The 22,387-nt window shown below is 41.5% G+C and overlaps 1 protein-coding gene across 1 annotated transcript; it reads left to right on the top strand.

The window, feature by feature from the left end:
- Positions 1–19,834: 19,834 nt before the first annotated feature.
- Positions 19,835–21,770, top strand: LOC138874102 (uncharacterized). The gene is made up of 2 exons (XM_070152606.1): positions 19,835–19,946; positions 21,454–21,770. The coding sequence occupies exons 1-2, from the start codon at positions 19,835–19,837 to the stop codon at positions 21,768–21,770; spliced, it is 429 nt and encodes a 142-aa protein (XP_070008707.1).
- The last annotated feature ends 617 nt before the right edge of the window (positions 21,771–22,387 follow it).

A 22,387-nucleotide genomic window follows, 5' to 3' on the forward strand; every position in this document is an offset into this window, starting at 1 on the left:
AAATGTACAGATTGCGGAGCCCTCACAAAATGTATGTATTAAATACTTAGATTCTGGGACGGTCCGTTTAGCAAATTTCACGGCCCTACCCAAAAATAATAATGCGCTAGTTGCTTTAGGCGCGCCTTTAATAATGTTATCTCCCTAAAACTCGGGTGCACATTTATGTGACCCAAATCCAAATCTCAACGGGATCGAAATACGTCTCTAATCACGGACACATTGATTGTGGCGTGGCCCGAGATGCATTTCCATGACGTTGTAAATTTCTTTTAATAACAAATGAGAAGAGCCTCAACAAACAAAAAATGTAGAAGCTGCGGGGCCCTCTAAATGTATATATATTAAAAATACTTAGAATTCGGGACATGCCGTTTATCAAATTTTATGGCCTTCCCCAAAATAACAATACGTTAATTGCTTTAGGCGCGTCTTAATAATTTATTTTTCCTAATTCGGGTGCACATTTATGTGACCCAAATCCAAATCTCAACCGGGTCGAGATATGTCAATAACCACAGGAGCATTGATGTTACGTGGTTCGGGATATATTTTCACGACGTTGCAATTCTCGTAAAAAATAATAATAAAAGCGGTCAAGAGTTTAAAACTTGCACATAGGTTTAACATGTATAAAATCAGATAAATAAGCCGAATATAACAGTTGAGCGACCGTGCTAGAACCACGGAACTCGGGAGTGCCTAACATCTTCTCCCGGGTTAACAGAATTCCTTATCTAGATTTCTGGTACGCAGACTGTAATATGGAGTCATTCTTTTCCTCGATTCGGGATTAAAATTGGTGACTTGGGACACCCTAAATCTCCCAAGTGGCGACTCTGAAATAAATAAACCAATCCCGTTTCGATTGTCCTTTAATTGGGAAAAACTCCCTTGCACCCACTCGGGTGCGGAAAAAGGAGGTGTGACAGCTCTGGCGACTCTGCTGGGGATTAATGGAACCCAGAATCTCTGGTTCAGGGTTCAAGAATTCGAGCTTAAAATAACTGTTATAGTTGGCTTTATTCATTATCTGATTTTTACATGATATATGCTTAATGTGCTAAATGATGCTTTTACCGCTTTAATATTATCTGAATTGTGTATATAAAACTGCTACGAAACCCTTCTTTCTGAGTCTTCTGAATTTATGGTGTACACGTGCGCGTGACCCACCTTTCTGTTAAAGTCATACCAAATAAGACGAAGTTGGGACAAGTAACTAGGCCTGGTAGACTTTCGTGCTCCCGGTACGTTGCCCCCACTTCGGCTCAAACTGTCCGTTTGGGTAAGCCAGGTTTAGAACAATATGCCTCAGGTTTTTACCTAGAATAACTCAACTTCATGCCGGATCCCTAGTAAGAGCGTTTATTTGCATCATGTGCATTTGATTTAGGGGACTCAACACAGGGGTTGGGTCCGTCTAGGACAAGCAACCTGAAAATAATAGACCATCTTTCGGCATCCTATGTGCTACATGTTGTATTTAGTCAAGGGCGAATGGGTCATTTGGTCATTTCCAGCATGGTGTTATTTTAATCAAAGCATGGGGAACATTTGTGGAATCCAAGAAGCCTTGGAATTTCCTATGTCCCCCACGCTTCATTTTTGGGAAAAGCACCTAGGGAACATTTGTGGAATCCAAGAATTCTTGGAATTCCCTATGTCCCCCACGCTGCATTTTTGGGAAAAGCACATGGGGAACATTTGGGGAATCCAAGAAGTCTTGGAATTCCCTATGTCCCACACGCTTCATTTTTGGGAAAAGCACATGGGGAACATTTACGGAATCCAAGAAGTCTTGAAATTCCCTATGTCCCCCATGCCACATTTTTGAAAATATAATAAATATAAAAAATAAAATATATATGTATATAAAAAAAACATTGAAAATTCAAAAGAAAGATTGTGTATGTTTTCATCATCATCCACAAATTAGAAAATAGTGGAAAAGAGGAGAAAATAACAGTGTAGAGATGTGACTACTTATTGTTAGGAAAAAAGCAAATGTCCAAGTAGTGTCGAAACTCTGCCGGAATTTTGAGAAAATAAAAAAAAATGTCTTATTAGTTTGTTTTATTAAAAGCAAAGGAAAAGTAGAAAAAATCATCATTGTTTTGTCTTGTTTTTCTAAATAAAAAAAGTCTTGTTTTTAAAATAGGTTTATTTATTTGTTTATGAAAATGCCGAAATTAAAATAATCCAAAAATATTTTTCATTATTGACTTCTTTAGAAAGTCTTTCTAATTGTTTTAAAAACAAATATATATATATATAATAATATAAAAAATCCGAAAATATTTTGATTCTTCTTTCAAAATTGAAAAGAAAATTCAAAATTCAAAAACATTTTGAGAAGCATTTCTTTTATTAAAAGTAAAATTCCGAAAAATATTTTCTTCTTCTTCTTTAGAATAAAAAAAAGCAAATGAAATTCAAAAAAATATATCTTAGAAGTATTTCTTTCAAAAAGAAGATCAATCAAAAATAAAAAAAAACACTTCAGCTCTTCTTTTAAAGTAGTTCTTTCACAAATTCACAAAAAAAAAGGAGTTAGTTCATCTACTTATTCCTGATTGCCCGAACTACGCGGGTTTGATTCTCACCGGATGTGAGATACGTAGGCAACCCTCATCGGGTCCAACCCCCTTTTGCTAAAAAGCCAAAAACAAATAATAATAATAAAAAAAAACATGTCAAGATTTTTTCATAAATAAGTCGGGTGATGTCCAACTTCCCCTTTTACAAAAAAAAAATAGCAAAATATATATGTCAAATTTCATAAAGAAGTCGGGTGACGCTGTTTTATCAAGACATAGCCGAATGTTCCCGAAAGGGACGCCGGAAGGCTGACTTTGCATAAACAGCCACTTTTGGGTCATTTTTAAGACTTGGTCCAGTTGACCCCCACAGCCATAAAATCTTTGTCCCCGAGACGTTGAAAGGTCGTGTTTGCAATATTGACTTTTCTAATTTGAAAAACGATAAAAAAGAGTTATAAATAAGTCAGGTGACGCTGTTTTGTCATAAATAGCCAAATGTTCCCGAAAGGGGCGCCGGAAGGCTGACCTGGCATAAACAGCTACCTTTGGGTCATTTTGAGATATGGACCCACACAGCCTTAAAAATCTTCGTCCCCGAGGCGCTGAAGGGCCGTGTTTGCAACACCAGGTTTTTATTATAATTTGAAAAAAAAAACAAAGAATCGGCGGTCAGGTGAATACCATTCAAATTTTGTCATAATAAGCCGAGCCAGCTTCGACCGCGTCTTAAACCGTTCTTGCCGAAATAGCCTTAGAGTATCTTTCAGTTGTCGAAAGGTTATTTTCGTAAAAGAATGGACAAGTTTGTAAAGCGTCATAAAATAATCCTCCTCGGCCTCAAAATTCATGTGAGAGTTGGAAAGGGCCACGTTTGCAAAAAACAACCATTTGGTTAAAATTAGCAAATGGAAGAAGGAAGTTGGCCATTTGTTTTGAAGTTTGTAAACCTTTTGATTAAAATAGGCGGGTTGTTTGATTTTCAAGTTTGTAGGTCATCTTTAAACCTTTGAAACCCAGTTTGTTTTAATATGAAAAGTGAAAAGAAAAAATGTTCATTATTGTTTATCTTTTATTGGTCCGAACTATGCAAGGTCTGATTCATGCGGGGTCATGATACGTAGGCAATCTCCATAAGATTCGACCACAACAAAAAGAAAAGCAAAAAAAAAAAGAATGAAAAAAAGAGAATGAAAAAAAAGGAAAAAGAAAAGAAAAAAAATGAGAAAAAAAAACCCGAAGAAAAATGAAAAAAAGAGAAAAGGAAAAAATCGAAAAAGAAAGAAAAAGAAAGAAAAAAAAGAGAAAGGATGTTGTTAATAATGGGGACCGACTGAGTCCATTCTAACCTGTTTGTTTTGCAAAGAAAGTTAAGGTGGTTGGTTTGTGGTAAGCCAGACAATGACACTCAGAATCCTTTACTTGCATCTCATGATACACACTCTGCTGGGATCAGGCCTGATAACAGAAGCACTCGAATCCTATTGGGGACTTGCTGACGGAGGTTGATGATATTGAAGCTGGTAATGGTCTTGGCAGTATTGATGCGAAGTTCAGTGGCTAAGATGCCAGTTTTGATAAAGGGGAGGACGCTCCGTTCCTTGGTTAGCAAGAGAGAAGCTTGTGGTGGCTTATTTTGTTGTCATTTCTGTTGTCCGGATTATTAAGGTTGTAATTTGGATTTTGTCCTGTGTCAAACCTTCTTATCTTTCCATTTTGTCATAGCAGTTTGTTTAAATTTTGTCCAGGATTTTATTCTGGTTGTTTTGTTTGTTTTATTATTCAAACCATTTCGCCGGTAGTCTAATACAAAGCCGGTCTTTTGTTAGTTCCAGTCGTCTTTTTGTTTAGTCCTTTTATCATTTCGTTCAATGCCGATTCTAGGGACATGACATGCGCACCCAGTTTGGGCCTAATCTTAAAAGCTAATCATAAAACCCTGGAAAGGCGATCAAACCATTTAAAGGAAATAAAGACGGTTGAGATTATTCAGAGCTCGAGTCATATGGAACTGGGGCAAGTGAAACACAAAGAAAAACCGTTAAAAGCAAGGTTCACCAAATTGGCATGAGAGTCGCCCAACGGTGCTTTAGAAGTGACAAATGAACAAACAAATGTTGAATATAATTGTCAAGTCCAGCACCACCAGAAGAGACTACGAATTTAAACTGTATTGTTTGCACTTGGCATGTTTTGAAGACTGGAATGACGAAGACATTTTGTTCTGCTACCCAAACACTTTATCCTTCGTTAACCCCTTTTGAGCCTTATTTATTTTCCTTTCATACCCCTCGTACGGAATTAGTAGCAACGAATAGAATACGCAAGCGCGGCAGGTAAACAAAAGAAAAAAAAGAAAAAGAAAGTCAAATGAAAAAGAGGAATTGGGAACTACGTTTGACCTGATTCCTCAAAGAGGATACGTAGGCGCTTCACGGCTCGGTCATAGTTTTGAAAAATAAAAAAAATCAATTAAAATATCCCCAAGCAAGAAACTGGGGCAAAGATTGCGTTTGTTGTAAATAAATCTAATTCCGAAGGTTGTAATTAATAACCTAAAATTAATGCATTTTTTGAGCCTTTAATACCCTTTTTTTCTAGCCCTATCCAAAACCCACATTACGGTCCAAAGAAAGACCTTCTGACCAGTCTTCAAAAGATGCCAAGTCAGACAAATGAGAGTCTTACTGGCGAACATAACATTCTGTTCCACAGCAGAAAGGACTCTAATCTCCAGCAGAGAGAGTCATACCGGCAACACTCCAAATCCCCAGCCGGAAAGTGATGCAAATGAGAGAGTCTTATCGGTGAAAACCTTCACAGGCACCATAAGGCGATGAAAGCTGAGAGAAGAACCAAAAATGAGAGAGACTTGATAGTGAAAACCCTTCGGGCACTACAAGTCGAATAAGATTAAGAATCAGATGGGGAATCACCAATTGAAGATCTTGAAAGATGATTGACGGTAAAGGATAGGCCACATACGCATGTCATGTCCATTAGAGTCGTTATCTGCATTTGATATATTTTTGTTTATAGTTTCTTTTGTAAAAGAGTCATCGTTTCCTTTGTCTTTTATTTTGTTTATTTTATCTTTCTCCTTTCATAAAAAATTCCCCAATAGAGTCTGTCCGGTCAGAACAAGTATGAAATGACTGCAAAATATGTCATCAGCTTTCCAAGATGAGATCTGACTAGTATATCCAAATGGTATAGTCAGAGAGGAACAAGCGCGAGGCCAGTGTCAAAAAAGATATCCCCAGCAAAGGGAATTGACAAAAGGATTGACGAGCGTCAAGAGAGATATCCTTGCCAAAACCAAGGTTATAAACCTCAAAGGCCAAGGCCCATGAACAGAGCAAGGAGAGCAGTGAGCATGATTTGGCGAAATCCATACTAGACTAAAAGGTCGGGAAAATGCCAGTTTCCGAGCTATGCCACAAAAGAAGAGGGATATCCCCAATAGGAAGGGATTATCCCCAGCACACAATATCATCCCCAACAAGTTGTGGAACGCAGAGCAAGAAAGGAGAAAGGGAAAACCATCCCAGTGGGAGTATCACAACCAACCCCCGTGTTTTAAACTAACAGGTAAATGAAGTGGCATTGATGACAGAAATGCATGCCACAAGGGATTATCAAACTGGGGCAGAAAATTTTCTGAAAGTCAGATACCCATTCGGGGAGGAATAAAGATAACGACAGCCTCAAGGGAAATGGTCTTAGAACCAGTGTTGCCCCCAACAGCAAATGGATGAAACTTGAGCTCAATGAAACACTGGTTCTGAAGGAATCAAAATTCCCCAGCAGTATTATCCACGACAGCGTTATCCCCAGCTGATAACGTTTTACCCCCCAGCAGGTAAGTAAATAATCCCAACAGTGTTATCCCTAGCAGGTTTGAGGAGTCCAACACAAGTTTGGTGAAAATCGGTATCCTCAGCGGTTCCTTTCAGGTTAAGGCAAAACAAGTCTCAAAGGAGTTAGTCTTCAAAGGAAGAAGCTAATAATAATAATGATAAAAAAGAAGAATAATAATAAAAAAAAATAAAAAAATAAATGGGGAAGGTAGAAAGGGAAAATTCATCCCAATCCCCAACAAGTATTCAAGGTAAAACATCGTCAAGTCTTAAGGATATTTTGGGTTCATCCGCCCTCAAATAGTATATGTTGGGTTAATCCGCCCTCAAACAGGATATGTTGGGTTAATCCGCCCTCAAACAGGATATGTTGGGTTCATCCGCCCTCAAACAGGATATGTTGGGTTCATCCGCCCTCAAATAGGATATTTTGGGTTCATCCGCCATCAAACAGGATATGTTGGGTTCATCCGCCCTCAAATAGGATATGTTGGGTTCATCCGCCCTCAAATAGGATATTTTGGGTTCATCTGCCCTCAAACAGGATACGTCGGGTTCATCCGCCCTTGAATAGGATATGTCGGGTTCATCCGCCCTCGAATAGGATATGTCGGGTTCATCCGCCCTCAAATAGGATATGTTGGGTTCATCCGCCCTCAAATAGGATATGTTGGGTTCATCCGCCCTCAAATAGGATATTTTGGGTTCATCCGCCCTCAAACAGGATATGTCGGGTTCATCCGCCCTCAAATAGGATATGTCGGGTTCAATCCGCCCTCAAATAGGATATTTTGGGTTCATCCGCCCTCAAACAGGATATGTTGGGTTCATCCGCCCTCAAATAGGATATGTTGGGTTCATCCGCCCTCAAATAGGATATTTTGGGTTCATCCGCCCTCAAATAGGATACATCGGGTTCATCTGCCCTCGAATAGGATATGTCGGGTTCATCCGCCCTCGAATAGGATATGTCGGGTTAATCCGCCCTCAAATAGGATATGTCGGGTTAATCCGCCCTCAAATAGGATATGTTGGGTTCATCCGCCCTCAAATAGGATATTTTGGGTTCATCCGCCCTCAAACAGGATATGTCGGGTTCATCCGCCCTCAAATAGGATATGTCGGGTTCATCCGCCCTCAAATAGGATATGTCGGGTTCATCCGCCCTCAAATAGGATATGTCGGGTTCATCCGCCCTCAAACAGGATATGTCGGGTTCATCCGCCCTCAAACAGGATATGTCGGGTTCATCCGCCCTCAAACAGGATATGTCGGGTTCATCCGCCCTCAAACAGGATATGTCAGGTTCATCCGCCCTCAAACAGGATATGTCGGGTTCATCCGCCCTCAAACAGGATATGTCGGGTTCATCCGCCCTCAAACAGGATATGTCGGGTTCATCCGCCTTCAAACAGGATATGTCGGGTTCATCCGCCCTCAAACAGGATATATCGGGTTCATCCACCCTCAAATAGGATATGTCGGGTTCATCCGCCCTCAAATAGGATATGTTGGGTTCATCCGCCCTCAAATAGGATACTTTGGGTTCATCCGCCCTCAAATAGGATATGTTGGGTTCATCCGCCCTCGAATAGGATATGTCGGGTTCATCCGCCCTCGAATAGGATATGTCGGGTCCATCCGCCCTCGAATATGGTATGCCGGGTTCATCCGCCCTCGAATAGGATATGTCGGGTTCATCCGCCCTCGAATAGGATATGTCGGGTTCATCCGCCCTTGAATAGGATATGTTGGGTTCATCCACCCTCAAATAGGATTTTATTTTTTCAAAGTTTTTGTTGAAACCAGGCGCCCACCTGAATAATGAGAGGAACACATTTCAGTCTTTAAATTTCATAACAGGTGCCCACCTGAATAATGAGAGGAATACTTTTATGTCTTAGTTTAGACAGGCGCCCACCTGAATAACGAGAGGAACACTTTTTTGTCAATACATTTCAGTTCTAGGTCGCCCACCAGTATAATGCAGGAATACATTTAAGTTCTAGGTCGCCCACCAGTATAATGCGGGAATACATTTAAGTTCTAGGTCGTCCACCAGTAAAATGCGGGAATACATTTAAGTTCTAGGTCGCCCACCAGTAAAATGCGGGAATACATTTCAGTTCTAGGTCGCCCACCAGTATAATGCGGGAATACATTTAAGTTCTAGGTCGCCCACCAGTAAAATGCGGGAATACATTTAAGTTCTAGGTCGCCCACCAGTAAAATGCGGGAATACATTTAAGTTCTAGGTCGCCCACCAGTAAAATACGGGAATACATTTCAGTTCTAGGTTGCCCACCAGTAAAATGCGGGAATACATTTAAGTTCTAGGTCGCCCACCAGTAAAATGCGGGAATACATTTAAGTTCTAGGTCGCACACCAGTAAAATGCGGGAATACATTTCAGTTCTAGGTCGCCCACCAGTATAATGCGGGAATACATTTAAGTTCTAGGTCGCCCACCAGTAAAATGCAGGAATACATTTAAGTTCTAGGTCGCCCACCAGTAAAATGCGGGAATACATTTCAGTTCTAGGTCGCCCACCAGTAAAATGCGGGAATACATTTCAGTTCTAGGTCGCCCACCAGTAAAATGCGGGAATACATTTAAGTTCTAGGTCGCCCACCAGTAAAATGCGGGAATACATTTAAGTTCTAGGTCGCCCACCAGTAAAATGCGGGAATACATTTCAGTTCTAGGTCGCCCACCAGTAAAATGCGGGAATACATTTCAGTTCTAGGTCGCCCACCAGTATAATGCGGGAATACATTTAAGTTCTAGGTCGCCCACCAGTAAAATGCGGGAATACATTTAAGTTCTAGGTCGCCCACCAGTAAAATGCGGGAATACATTTAAGTTCTAGGTCGCCCACCAGTAAAATGCGGGAATACATTTAAGTTCTAGGTCGCCCACCAGTAAAATGCGGGAATACATTTAAGTTCTAGGTCGCCCACCAGTATAATGCGGGAATACATTTAAGTTCTAGGTCGCCCACCAGTATAATGCGGGAATACATTTAAGTTCTAGGTCGCCCACCAGTATAATGCGGGAATACATTTCAGTTCTAGGTCGCCCACCAGTATAATGCGGGAATACATTTAAGTTCTAGGTCGCCCACCAGTAAAATGCGGGAATACATTTAAGTTCTAGGTCGCCCACCAGTAAAATGCGGGAATACATTTCAGTTCTAGGTCGCCCACCAGTAAAATGCGGGAATACATTTAAGTTCTAGGTCGCCCACCAGTAAAATGCGGGAATACATTTAAGTTCTAGGTCGCCCACCAGTAAAATACGGGAATACATTTAAGTTCTAGGTCGCCCACCAGTAAAATGCGGGAATACATTTAAGTTCTAGGTCGCCCACCAGTAAAATGCGGGAATACATTTAAGTTCTAGGTCGCCCACCAGTAAAATGCGGGAATACATTTAAGTTCTAGGTCGCCCACCAGTAAAATGCGGGAATACATTTAAGTTCTAGGTCGCCCACCAGTAAAATGCGGGAATACATTTAAGTTCTAGGTCACCCACCAGTAAAATGCGGGAATACATTTAAGTTCTAGGTCGCCCACCAGTAAAATGCGGGAATACATTTAAGTTCTAGGTCGCCCACCAGTAAAATGCGGGAATATATTTAAGTTCTAGGTCGCCCACCAGTAAAATGCGGGAATACATTTAAGTTCTAGGTCGCCCACCAGTAAAATGCGGGAATACATTTAAGTTCTAGGTCGCCCACCAGTAAAATGCGGGAATACATTTCAGTTCTAGGTCGCCCACCAGTAAAATGCGGGAATACATTTCAGTTCTAGGTCACCCACCAGTATAATGCGGGAATACATTTAAGTTCTAGGTCGCCCACCAGTATAATGCGGGAATACATTTCAGTTCTAGGTCGCCTACCAGTATAATGCGGGAATACATTTTGTCTGTTCATTCCATATTCTAGGTCGCCCACAAGTATAAATGCAGGCATGTCATTACCAATAGGAGACGCACTTCCTTAGTTTAGTTTCACCATAGGAGACGCACTTCCTAAGTTTAATCTTACCATTAGGAGACGCACTTCCTAGTTTGGCTTTTTCAGGTTATATTTTATTGCAGGAGACGCACTTCCGGAATGGAGATTTCATCCTTAGGAGATGCACTTCCTAGTTTGATTCATTTTAAGTTCGACCATAGGAGACACACTTCCTAGTTTGAGTCGTTGAGGTTTTATTTTTAGCAGACGCATTTGCTAGCAAAAGTTTTTGGTTTTACTCGTAGGAGATGCACATCCTAGACTAGTCTTTAATTTACTCATCATTGCATCAGTAGTGTAAATGAGTTACAATTTTGCTAACGACTCACAAATCTTCCCAGCACAAACTGGGTTAGGAAATTTTGTTTGTTTTGTTTGTTTTGGTTGTCAGGGACCCGCCTATAGAACGGAGGTTGTTGTATGTCAAAGAAAAGAAGTAATCAGGCGTCCACCTGGAGAACAAGGATAAAGAAAAAAAAGAAATCAGGCGTCCACCTGGAGAACAAGGACAAAGAAAAGAAGTAATCAGGCGTCCACCTGGAGAACAAGGACAAAGAAAGGAAGTAATTAGGCGTCCACCTGGAGAACGAGGACAAAGAAAAAAAGAAATCAGGCGTCCACCTGGAAAACAAGGACAAAGGAAAGAAATAGAAATCAGGCACCCACCTGGAGAATAAGGGAATACAATTGAAGTATTGAAGTCAAAAGCCCGCTCATATGAGAAAGGAGCGCACTTAGAATTAATAAAGCAGAGGAATACAACATGAATCCCCAGCAGGAAGCAATAAAAATCCCCAACACCGAGAAGCAGAAGGCTACAGCAAAAAATCCCCAGCATTCACAAAAGGCTGGACAAAAAGAAAAAAAAGAAGAAAAAGGAAAAAGAGAAAAATGAATGAATCCGAAGCACGGATGAGGAGAACAAATGTGATCTGCTCAAGAACTAGCGCCTACAACTAGCAAGTATCAAGGTTCAAATCCAAAGTCTGTATGAAGCACCATTCAAGACTCAAGACCAAGTTTCAGAAGACTTAAAGATAGGAATCCTTGTAACTAGTAGCTGATAGGCTTAGTTAGTCTTTTTCAGTTTTCATTTTTGTTGTAATGACAGGACCGCGGACCGGAACCTCAACGGAACGGCACCTCGATCGGCTCTTCACCTCGGTACACTTCACTATCTCTCTCATTTCCGAACTACACGTGGCCTGATTCCTGTATAACCAAGGATATGTAGGCAGCTCAGATACCAGGGCTCGGTCACATTCCCTTCCTAGTCCCTCCAAGTAATGGTCGGGTCAAAAACATGTCTAGTCGTTCTTTGTCGGAAAACTCTTCGTGTTTCCAGTCAAAGAGGGCAGCTGTAGACACCGGATTTTTGACCCTCCCCGAGAATTTTCACATTTTTTAGCATAAATATGTAATTTAGGTCTAATATACCTATTTTGACTATTTTTGCTTTATTTCGTTACAAAAAGAAAAATTACAAAAATATATATATAAATTTTAGTTTATGTATCTCTCATAAACTTGAAAAAATACAAAAATTGCACTTTATTTTTGTACTTTATATAATTTCGAAAATTACAAAAAAATATAATTCTATTAAGGTTTTGTAGTCATTTTAATTTGGAAAAAATGCAAAAATATTACTTTATATTTTATCTTTATATAAAAAAAACGAAAATTACAAAAAATAGTTTTATTAATACTTTGTAGCTATTTTAAATCTTGAAAATATACTTAAAAAAGATATAGTTTTGTTTAAATATTAGTCTTATTTTTGTTAGTTATTTTGCTTACGTAGGACTAGTTGAGCAACGTCGTGTTCCTATTTCTCGGGTCCGGGCAAAAGAATAATATTCGGGTTCAAACTACCCGGTTTTAGGCCTAATTTTTGGACTTAGCCCATAATAAACCGAGTCCATGACACATGGGGAACCCCACCACGCGTGGGGGACACAAGTCTCGAACCCCACCACGCGTGGGACTCATTTCCCTGGGCAAAACCATTACAAAGGCACGGTCAAAAACATTTTGAAGGGGGGACTTTTGAAAAATTCGAAAACGGACAGACTTGGAAAATATTTTGCGGGGTACTGTAGCCCTTCTTCTTCCTAAAGAAGAAGAAGAAAAAGCCCTAGAACCCGACCCCGAAAAACCAAAAAACCCACCATTGTTACCACTCCGTCACCTTCCCCAGCTGACCCCTCGTCGTCAACCACCTGCCCCGTCGAGCAGCAGCTATTGCTGCTGCTGCTGCGTCACCTTCCCTACCGTCCAAACACCACTCCGTCACCTTCCCCGGCACCCCTATTGTCGCAACCAAACCCTACACCAAACAGACCCTTCCCACCACCAAAACCACCGTCAACCACCAGTCTCCCTTCCCTCCGTCGACCTACTGTCACAACCAAACAGGCCCGTCACCTTCCCCCAGCACCACGACCAACAGCAACAACCTAACCTCCCGTCAAACCCCCTCCTCCTCACGTCCAGCAAAACCACCAGTTCTATCGCCCACCTCCATCCAGCTCCCTCCGACGACCTCATATCAAACTATCATCCCAACCAGTCCAGCAGCAACCATCGCTGCAGCAGTCGACCCTACGTCAAAACGCCATAACCACCAACCTTCGACGAAAAACCCAGTCGCACCACTCCGTCAACTGCTCAAACGACCCCCCACAGCTGCTCCCCCATCGTGAAACCACCAACAAACAGCCCTCGACCACTGCCAAAACAAGCCCGTCAGCAGCCTCCTTGCGTCGACCTTACTACTGTCGACATTTGTTCATCTTATCGTGAGCAGCTGTTGGTGGCTGCGATTCTGCCTTGCCGAAGCCTTCTGTTTTTCCGTCGAGGTCGACTTTGGTCCGAGCTTTCTATTTCATCGAGGTCGTCTTTGGTTCGTCGGGGTCCGGTACGTCGAGTTTGTTCCGAGGTTTCGTCGTTGTTCCTCGTCCAGTGAGGTCTGGCTTGAATTCCGTCGGGGTCGCATTTGTCGTCCTGAGTTTGCTGAGGTTCAAAGGTTAGTAAACCTCAAGTATTAGATAAGGAAATGTTATGTTTAAATGTTTGAATATGCAATATGTAAATTGGTATGATAATGTACAGCTCATGTTCTCACCGTATGCATTTTTGCTCATTTTGCGCTATGTTATTCTCGTTTATTTGATGTCATTTAATTAAGTTTGGCTATGTTGTTCTATGACACAAGTTTGACGTTAATTTGTTCGGGGCCCTTTGCTTAGTTCATTCGTACAAAATTAGCATTAGTACTTGTTGTTACTACTTCCGAAACACTCGTTCACTAGACTCATTTTATTAATTTTTTGACAAGTTATGAGATTTTAGTTGTAAAGAAGCCATAAGGTTTAGTGTTGTTAAAGGCGTAAAAATGGCATCCTTTTAAAAATAAAATAATAAATAATAAATAAATAAGTAAATAAAAAAAAACGAGACTAGCTTCGCCAAATAAAAATGTACAGATTGCGGAGCCCTCACAAAATGTATGTATTAAATACTTAGATTCCGGGACGGGCCTTTTAGCAAATTTCACGGCCCTACCCAAAAATAATAATGCGCTAGTTGCTTTAGGCGCGCCTTTAATAATGTTATCTCCCTAAAACTTGGGTGCACATTTATGTGACCCAAATCCAAATCTCAACGGGATCGAAATACGTCTCTAATCACGGGCACATTGATTGTGGCGTGGCCCGAGATGCATTTCCATGATGTTGTAAATTTCTTTTAATAACAAATGAGACGAGCCTCGACAAACAAAAAATGTAGAAGCTGCGGGGCCCTCTAAATGTATATATATTAAAAATACTTAGAATTCGGGACATGCCGTTTAGCAAATTTTACGGCCTTCCCCAAAATAACAATACGTTAGTTGCTTTAGGCGCGTCTTAATAATTTATTTTTCCTAATTCGGGTGCACATTTATGTGACCCAAATCCAAATCTCAACCGGGTCGAGATATGTCAATAACCACGGGAGCATTGATGTTACGTGGTTCGGGATATATTTTCACGACGTTGCAATTCTCGTAAAACAATAATAATAAAGCGGTTAAAAGTTAAAATTTGCACATAAGTTCATACTTGTATAAAATCAGATAATCAAGCCGAATATAACAGTTGAGCGACCGTGCTAGAACCACGGAACTCGGGAATGCCTAACACCTTCTCCCGGGTTAACAGAATTCCTTATCTAGATTTCTGGTACGCAGACTGTAATATGGAGTCATTCTTTTCCTCGATTCGGGATTAAAATTGGTGACTTGGGACACCCTAAATCTCCCAAGTGGCGACTCTGAAATAAATAAACCAATCCCGTTTCGATTGTCCTTTAATTGGGAAAAACTCCCTTGCACCCACTCGGGTGCGGAAAAAGGAGGTGTGACAGTGATGAAGTGCAACGAGTGTGAAGTCATGACCAGATCCATGTTCTTTGCTTCAGTTATGATTTTTGTTCGACAGATCATGGATGACTTGTTTCGCCTCCAAGAAGATATGGTGCAAAGGCCCACAACAAGGCCAACTGGAGCAGCAATTGAGGCACTTATGTATTCTTGACTTTGTTTGTTCGAGTCTGTATTTTGTTAGTTTATTTTTCGAGTCTGTATTTTTAGTTTGTTAGTTCATTTGCGAGTTTGTATTTTCAGTTTTCTTTTGAAGTTGTCAGTCCAGTCATCGAGTCTGTCAGTCTTTATGTTTAATTATGTAGGGGAAGTTGTCGTAATCAAGATGTTTTATTTTATTTTATTCTTTGAAAATTTGAAAACCCCAAAAATGTATTTTTTATTATTTTATCTCGCACATGCCCCAGAACTACGCTTGGTCTGATTCATGCGGCGTCATGATATGTAGGCAATCCCCATAGGATTCGATCATAACCGTGAAAATAAAAAAAAGAGAGAAAACAAGAAAAATTGTGGGAAAGAAATAATGGAAAAACAAGAGAGAAAAGTGAGAAAAAACAAGAACCAAGAAAAGAAAAACATGAATGGAAAAGAGAGAGAAAGAAATTGCAATTGGAAATTAGTAAAAGTCGGGATGACGCAAGAAGCCGTTCAAATGCATAATAGAAATGGTTAACTGCTTAGGTACATTGCATCCCCAATGTGCGGTTGCCTATCTGTTAAGCCCTTAATCGCTAACAAGTTTGTTTGTTGTCATCAACTACAGGTAGGTGGTTGGTTTGTTTGGCATTCTGGCAACTCACCCGTACAACACCAGGTCCAAAAATAAGTTGATCATGGCTGGCCAAGAACTAGATGCAAGTGTTATTGATCCGTCAAAGAAGGGGGATGAATCTGATATTAATCTGAAAGAGGAGATACATAAGTTAAAACATAAGATGGCAGAGATGTATGAGGCATGAGTGAAAGGGCATCCACCACTATCATACCCCGCCAACCCTGCTTTCATCCCGCCGCTGGCTCAATCCCAAGAACCTCCCACTTTTGATTTATCTCCAGGCTTCCCCATTTACCACCACTACCAAGGCACATTTCCCAAACCCCACAAGAACCACCACCCAAACCAATCTTATACCCCCCTTCCACCAGCCACCCTTATTTTCGTGGAACCACCACCCGCTACACTCCATCGATCCTCTAGTGAGACCTTATTCTAGATCCAAGATAACCAATACTATCCCCCAGAGCCTACTTTCAAGGCCCCAAAGCATTACTCCCACACTCCTCATTTCGATCTCCCAATTGAGACTGAGAAACCACCTAAAAACCCATAACATGAGGAGATGTTCAGCAAGGTTAGAATCCTGGAATAGTCATTCAGAAACATGCAGGGATTGGGAGGCCAGGTGAGCATAGCCTACAAGGATTTGTGTCTATTTCCCGATATTCAGTTGTCGGTGGGACTCAAGATGCCTAAATTTGATCTATATGACGGGCACGGAGACCTGGTGGCCCATTTGAGCGGATTCTGTAGTAAAATGAGAGGAGCTGGTGGGAAAGATGAGCTGTTGATGGCGTACTTTAGCTAGAGTCTGAGTGGCGCGGCATTGGAGTGGTACACTCGTCAGGATCACGACAGATGGTATACCTGGGATGATTTGGCCCAAGCATTTGCTCGCTATTTCCAATACAATATCGAGATTGTCCCGGATCATTTGTCTTTGACTAAGATCGAGAAGAAGCCTAGTAAAAGTTTCAAAGAATACGGTTTTCACTGGAAAGAACAAGCGGCAAGAGTTAACCCCCGGATAGAGGAGAGCAAAATGGTGGAGTACTTTCTGCAGGCTCTGGAGCCTACCTATTTTGGCCATCTGATATCAGCCATATGCAAGTCTTTCAACGAGGCAGTGGAGATGGGTGGCATGGTAGAAGAAGGGCTTAAATAAAGTAAAATCATGAGTTACTCGGCTATCAAGGCAACTACCCAAGCCATTCAAAACGGTACTGGAGGAGTGATCGGAAAGAAGAAGAAAGAAGATATGGAAACAGTTGAATCAGGATCATGGTTTGGACCTAGGGGCCCGTCACACCATTATACCCAGCCTCGACCCCATCACCGAACCTACACCCAACCCCCATATAATCCACCCTAGCACTACTTCCCATCACCAGACCCTCATATTTCTGTCCACTACGCCCAGGCATATGCTCAACCCCCTGCCTACTCACAATGGCTTGCTCCAGCCCTACAAAATACCTATCCAACTCCACAAAATGCTTGCCTACCCCCACGAGCCTACCGAAACCTTGCCGGCCTAAGTTTCCGACCCAATCCAGCGTTCAAAAATGAGAGGTTACAGTGAAAGAAAACTTTCACCCCGTTGGGGGAGTCTTATACCAGTTTATTCCATAGATTGAGGCAGTTGGATATGCTGAGGCCAATTGAGTCGAAATTGCCAAACCCTCCTCCAAAGAATCTTGATTACTCTGTGAGCTGTGAGTATTGTTCTAGTACTCCAGGACATGATACGGAGAAGCACTGGCACTTGAAAAATGCCATCTAGGAGCTCATCGACACCAACCGGATTGAAGTCCAAACTTTAGAGACACCCAACATCAACCAGAACCCATTGCCAACCCATGAGGGAACAAACATGATCGATATAGTACACAAGGGAGGGGAGCCCAAGAAGCCTTCACAACTCGTCATGATGATTCGGTCCAGTGAGGTCAAGCCAGTCAAAAAACCAACAGTTGAAGGATTAGTGAACAAGTTGAGCATGACAAACGGTGAGACATCTGTGGTAGTTAAGAAAAGATCTCCAAGTGATGTTGTATCAAAGCAAGAAAAGTCAAAAGTGGTCGCGCCAGGAGTGGCAAACAAGCCTATCATAATTGTAGAGGGTGCCCGTACAGACCCTGTCATCATCAAACCTGTAACCCAGTTGCTGGTAGTCAACTCCAAGGCTATCCCATGGAACTATGGATGGGTGATAGTGACCTATAAGGGAAATTAAGTGAAATAAGAAGTCAATGAGCCCAAGGATTAACTCGTTCGGGGAGATGCTTTGCCTCGGAAGAGTTAAGGAAAGCTAAAACGTCCAGAGATAACCCAGTTCTAGTAAAAAAAGCAGTCACTGGAGAAGAGGCGGAGGAGTTTCTGAGAAAAATGAAGGTACAAGATTATTCCATCGTGGAGCAGCTGAGAAAGACGCCTGCTTAGATTTCCTTGCTATCATTGCTGATCCATTCAGACAAGCATTGTCGGGCCCTGATGAAAATTCTGAACGAAGCTCATGTCCCCGACAAAATTTCAGTGAACCATCTAGAGAAAATCGCCAACAAAATATTTGAGGTGAACAGGGTCACCTTCTCTGATGACGAGTTGCCAGTGGAAGGTACTGAACACAACAAAGCTCTTTATCTTACCGTAGAATATGAAGATTCTGTGGTCACCAGGGTGTTAGTCGACAATGGTTCCAGTACAAACATTTGCCCTATCTCTACTCTGAACAATTTGAAAGTTAATGATGAGAGGATTCACAAGAACAACATCTGCGTTCGAGGTTTTGATGGTGGAGGGAAAGACTCGGTTGGTGATATATTGCTTGATTTGACAATAGGACCAGTGGAATTCACCATGGAATTCCAGGTACTGGACGTAGCCGTCTCTTACAATTTGCTGTTAGGTTGACCTTGGATTCATGCCGCCAAAGCGGTCCCGTCTACTTTGCACCAGATGGTCAAGTTTAAGTGGGATAGACAGGAGATTGTCGTGCATAGTGATGAGAATTTGTGTGCTCATAGTGATGCCTCCGTCCCGTTTATTGAGGCTGAAGATGACAAAGGGACTTGGGTCTATCAAGTTTTTGAAACAGTGCCAGTCGAGAAGGTTCCAGAAGGGAAATGTGTTCCAACTCCAAAGATAGCCTCTACATCCGTCATGGTGGCTTCTAAAATGCTGAAAAATGGCTTTGTGCCAGGTAAAGGTCTGGGTGCATCCTTGCAGGGTATCATACAGCCAGTGTCCCTCCCTGAAAACTTGGGCACGTTCGGTCTTGGATTCAAACCCACAACGGCAGATGTGAAAAGGGCTAAAAGGTTGAAACAGAAGGCGTGGGCACTTCCGAAGCATGTCCCACGTTTTTCCAAGTCTTTTGTCAAGCCAGGTGCCAGGAAACGCCCAGTGACGACAGTTCCAAGTTTTGTGGTTGATATTGATGAGGAGTTAATGGAAAGGTTCCATAGGTTGTTTGATGATGTGAATATGGTAGAAGTTGGAGAAGGTTCTAGCAAAGTAGAGAGGCAGTTTGTCGGGCCGAATGTAAAGCTTAACAATTGGAAGGCTACTCCTCTCCCTACTCGAAAGGAGTCTTGGTAGTTTGTTTTGTTTTCCTTTCTATTTGGATCATTCCAGGGTTGTGACCCAGATTTTTATTTTTTCGCTTGTTGATGTACAAACCTTGTTGTCCTTTATTTTCAATGAAATGCAATCTCCATTTTTCCATCATTCCTGATAGTTTTATTTTTCTTTTCTTTTCTTTTCTATATAGTTCTTTTTATGCTGGTTTCAATGACATGACATGCATGAGGATTCTTCAGCCCAGTCTTAAAAGTCAATCTAATTCTAAAATAATAATCCAAAAGATAGAGTGCGATGATGAATCATAATATGATGAGGATGAGGCCTTTGAAGAAATTAGTAAGGAACTAAGTCATTTTGAAGAAAAACCCAATCCTAATCTAAATGAAATGGAAGTAATCAATCTAGGGGATCTAGATAATGTCATAGAAACTAAGATAAGTGTCCATCTTGAACCGTAAATCAGGGAAGAAATAATTAAAGCATTGTTTGAGTATAAGGATATTTTTGCATAGTCGTATGATGACATGCCAGGCTTGACTACCGATTTGGTGGTCCACAAATTGCCTATTGATCCAGCATTTCCCCCCGTTAAGTAGAAGTTGAGAAAGTACAAAACTGACATGAGTGTGAAGATTAAAGAAGAAGTCACAAAGCAGCTTGATGCAAAGGTCATTCGAGTCATGCGGTATCCCACATGGTTAGCCGACGTCGTGCCTATGCCAAAGAAAGACGGTAAGACCAGAGTGTGTGTTGATTACGGTGATCTCAACAAGGCAAGTCAAAAGGACAATTTCCCACTGCCAAATATCCATATTTTGATTGATAATTGTGCCAAGCATGAGATTGGGTCTTTTGTGGAATGCTATACGGGGTATCATCAGATTTTAATGGATGAGGAAGATGCAGAGAAGACGACATTCATCATGCCGTGGGGAGCATACTGCTATCGGGTCATGCCTTTTGGTTTGAAAAATACTTGGGAAACTTACATGAGGGCAATGACAACCATATTCCATGATATGATACACAAGGATATCGAGGTTTACGTGGATGATGTGATCATAAAGTCCAGGAAGCAGTCTGACCACGTCCGAGATTTGAGAAAGTTTTTTCAGAGGCTCCGCAGGTACAATCTCAAACTCAACCCTGCAAAGTGTGTGTTTGGTGTTCCATCGGGGAAATTGTTGGGATTCATAGTCAGTCGAAGGGGAATTGAATTGGATCCGTCAAAGATCAATGCTATCCAGGAGTTACCACCGCCAAAGAACAAGACTGAGGTGATGAGTCTGCTAGGGAGGCTGAACTACATCAACATGTTTATTGCTTAGCTCACGACAACTTGTGAGCCCATCTTTAAGCTGCTAAAGAGATGTTACGGTCAAATGGACCGATGAGTGCCAGGAAGCATTCGATAGGATCAAAGAGTATTTATTGAACCCACCTGTGTTGGTCCCGCTGGAACCTGTGAGGCCTTTAATTCTGTATTTAACAGTCTTGGATAATTCATTTGGTTATGTGTTGGGTCAACATGACATCACTAGCAGGAAAGAGCAAGCCATTTACTATCTCAACAAGAATTTTACATCTTATGAGGTTAAGTATACTCCCCTTGAGAGGACATGTTGCGCCCTCACTTGGGTAGCACAGAAGTTGAAGCATTATTTGTCGTCCTACACCACTTACCTCATTTCTCGCATGGATCCTTTGAAGTATATCTTTCAGAAGCACATGCCCACAAGAAGGCTCGCAAAGTGGCAGATCTTACTTACAGAGTTTGACATCGTATATGTGACTCGGATCACGATGAAAGCCTAAGCATTGGCTGATCATTTGGCAGAGAACCCAGTCGATGAAGAATATGAACCATTGAGAACTTATTTTTCCGATGAGGAGGTGATGCATATCAATGAGATAGAGCAGGTTGGAAACTTTTCTTTGATAGAGCTGCTAACATGAAAGGAGTCGGGATAGGGGCAGTGCTTATTTCTAAAACAGGGAATCACTACCTTATTACGGCTCAACTTCGTTTCTATTATACCAACAACATGGTTGAGTACGAGGCATGCATCTTGGGTTTAAGGCTAGCTGTAGATATGGGAATCCAGAAAGGAAGTCTTGGTCTTGGGAGACTCGGACCTTCTGGTGCGCCAGATTCAAGGAGAATGGGAGACACTGGATTTAAAGCATATACCGTATCGACAATGTCTGTGTGATCTTTATCAACGATTTCGATCAATAGAATTCAGGCATATTCCAAGGATTCATAATGAGGTTGCCGATGCTTTGGCCACTTTGTCATCAATGTTGCACTATCCGGACAAAGCTTATGTTGACCCTCTACATATTCAAGTTCGTGATCAGCATGCCTACTATAATATGGTTGAGGAAGAACTCGATGGTGAACCGTGGTTCCATGACATTAGGGAGAATATCAGAATGAGGGTATATTCGGTACAAGCCACAGGTGATCAAAAGAGTACAATTCGGCGTTTGGCTAGTGGATTTTTCTTGAGGGGGCAGTCTTGTATAAAAGAACTCCAGATCTTGGGTTGTTAAGATGCATCGATGCTAAGCAAGACACGACTATCATGACTGAGGTACATTTCGGAATTTGCGGGTCGCATATGAGCGGATATGGTATAGAAAAAAAATTATCCGAGCAGGTTATTACTGGCTAATCATAGAGCGAGATTGCATCAATTTTGTGCGCAAATGTCATCATTGCCAAGTACACGCAAACTTGATTCATTCTCCACCATCTGAATTGCACAAAATGTCCGCACCATGGTCCTTTGTTGCCTGGGGCATGGATGTTATTAAACCAATTGATCCAGCAGCATCCAATGGGCATAGGTTCATTCTGGTGGCCATTGATTATTTCACTACATGTGTTGAAGCTAAAACTTTCAAATCTGTGACCAAAAAGGCAGTGGTCAATTTTGTGCATGCAAATATCATTTGTCGGTTCGGAATCCCAAAGGTGATCATCACAGATAACAGTGCTAATCTTATCAGTCATCTGATGAAAGAGGTATGTCAACAGTTCAAGATTACGCATCGCCATTCCACCCCATACCGCCCCAAGGCGAATAGAGCAGTCGAGGTAGCCAACAAGAACATAAAAAAGATATTGCGGAAAATGGTGCAAGGTTCCAGGCAATGGCATGAGAAGT

The sequence above is a fragment of the Nicotiana sylvestris genome, chromosome 7 (genome assembly GCF_000393655.2).
Source record: "Nicotiana sylvestris chromosome 7, ASM39365v2, whole genome shotgun sequence".
NCBI classification, from domain to species: Eukaryota; Viridiplantae; Streptophyta; class Magnoliopsida; order Solanales; family Solanaceae; genus Nicotiana; species Nicotiana sylvestris.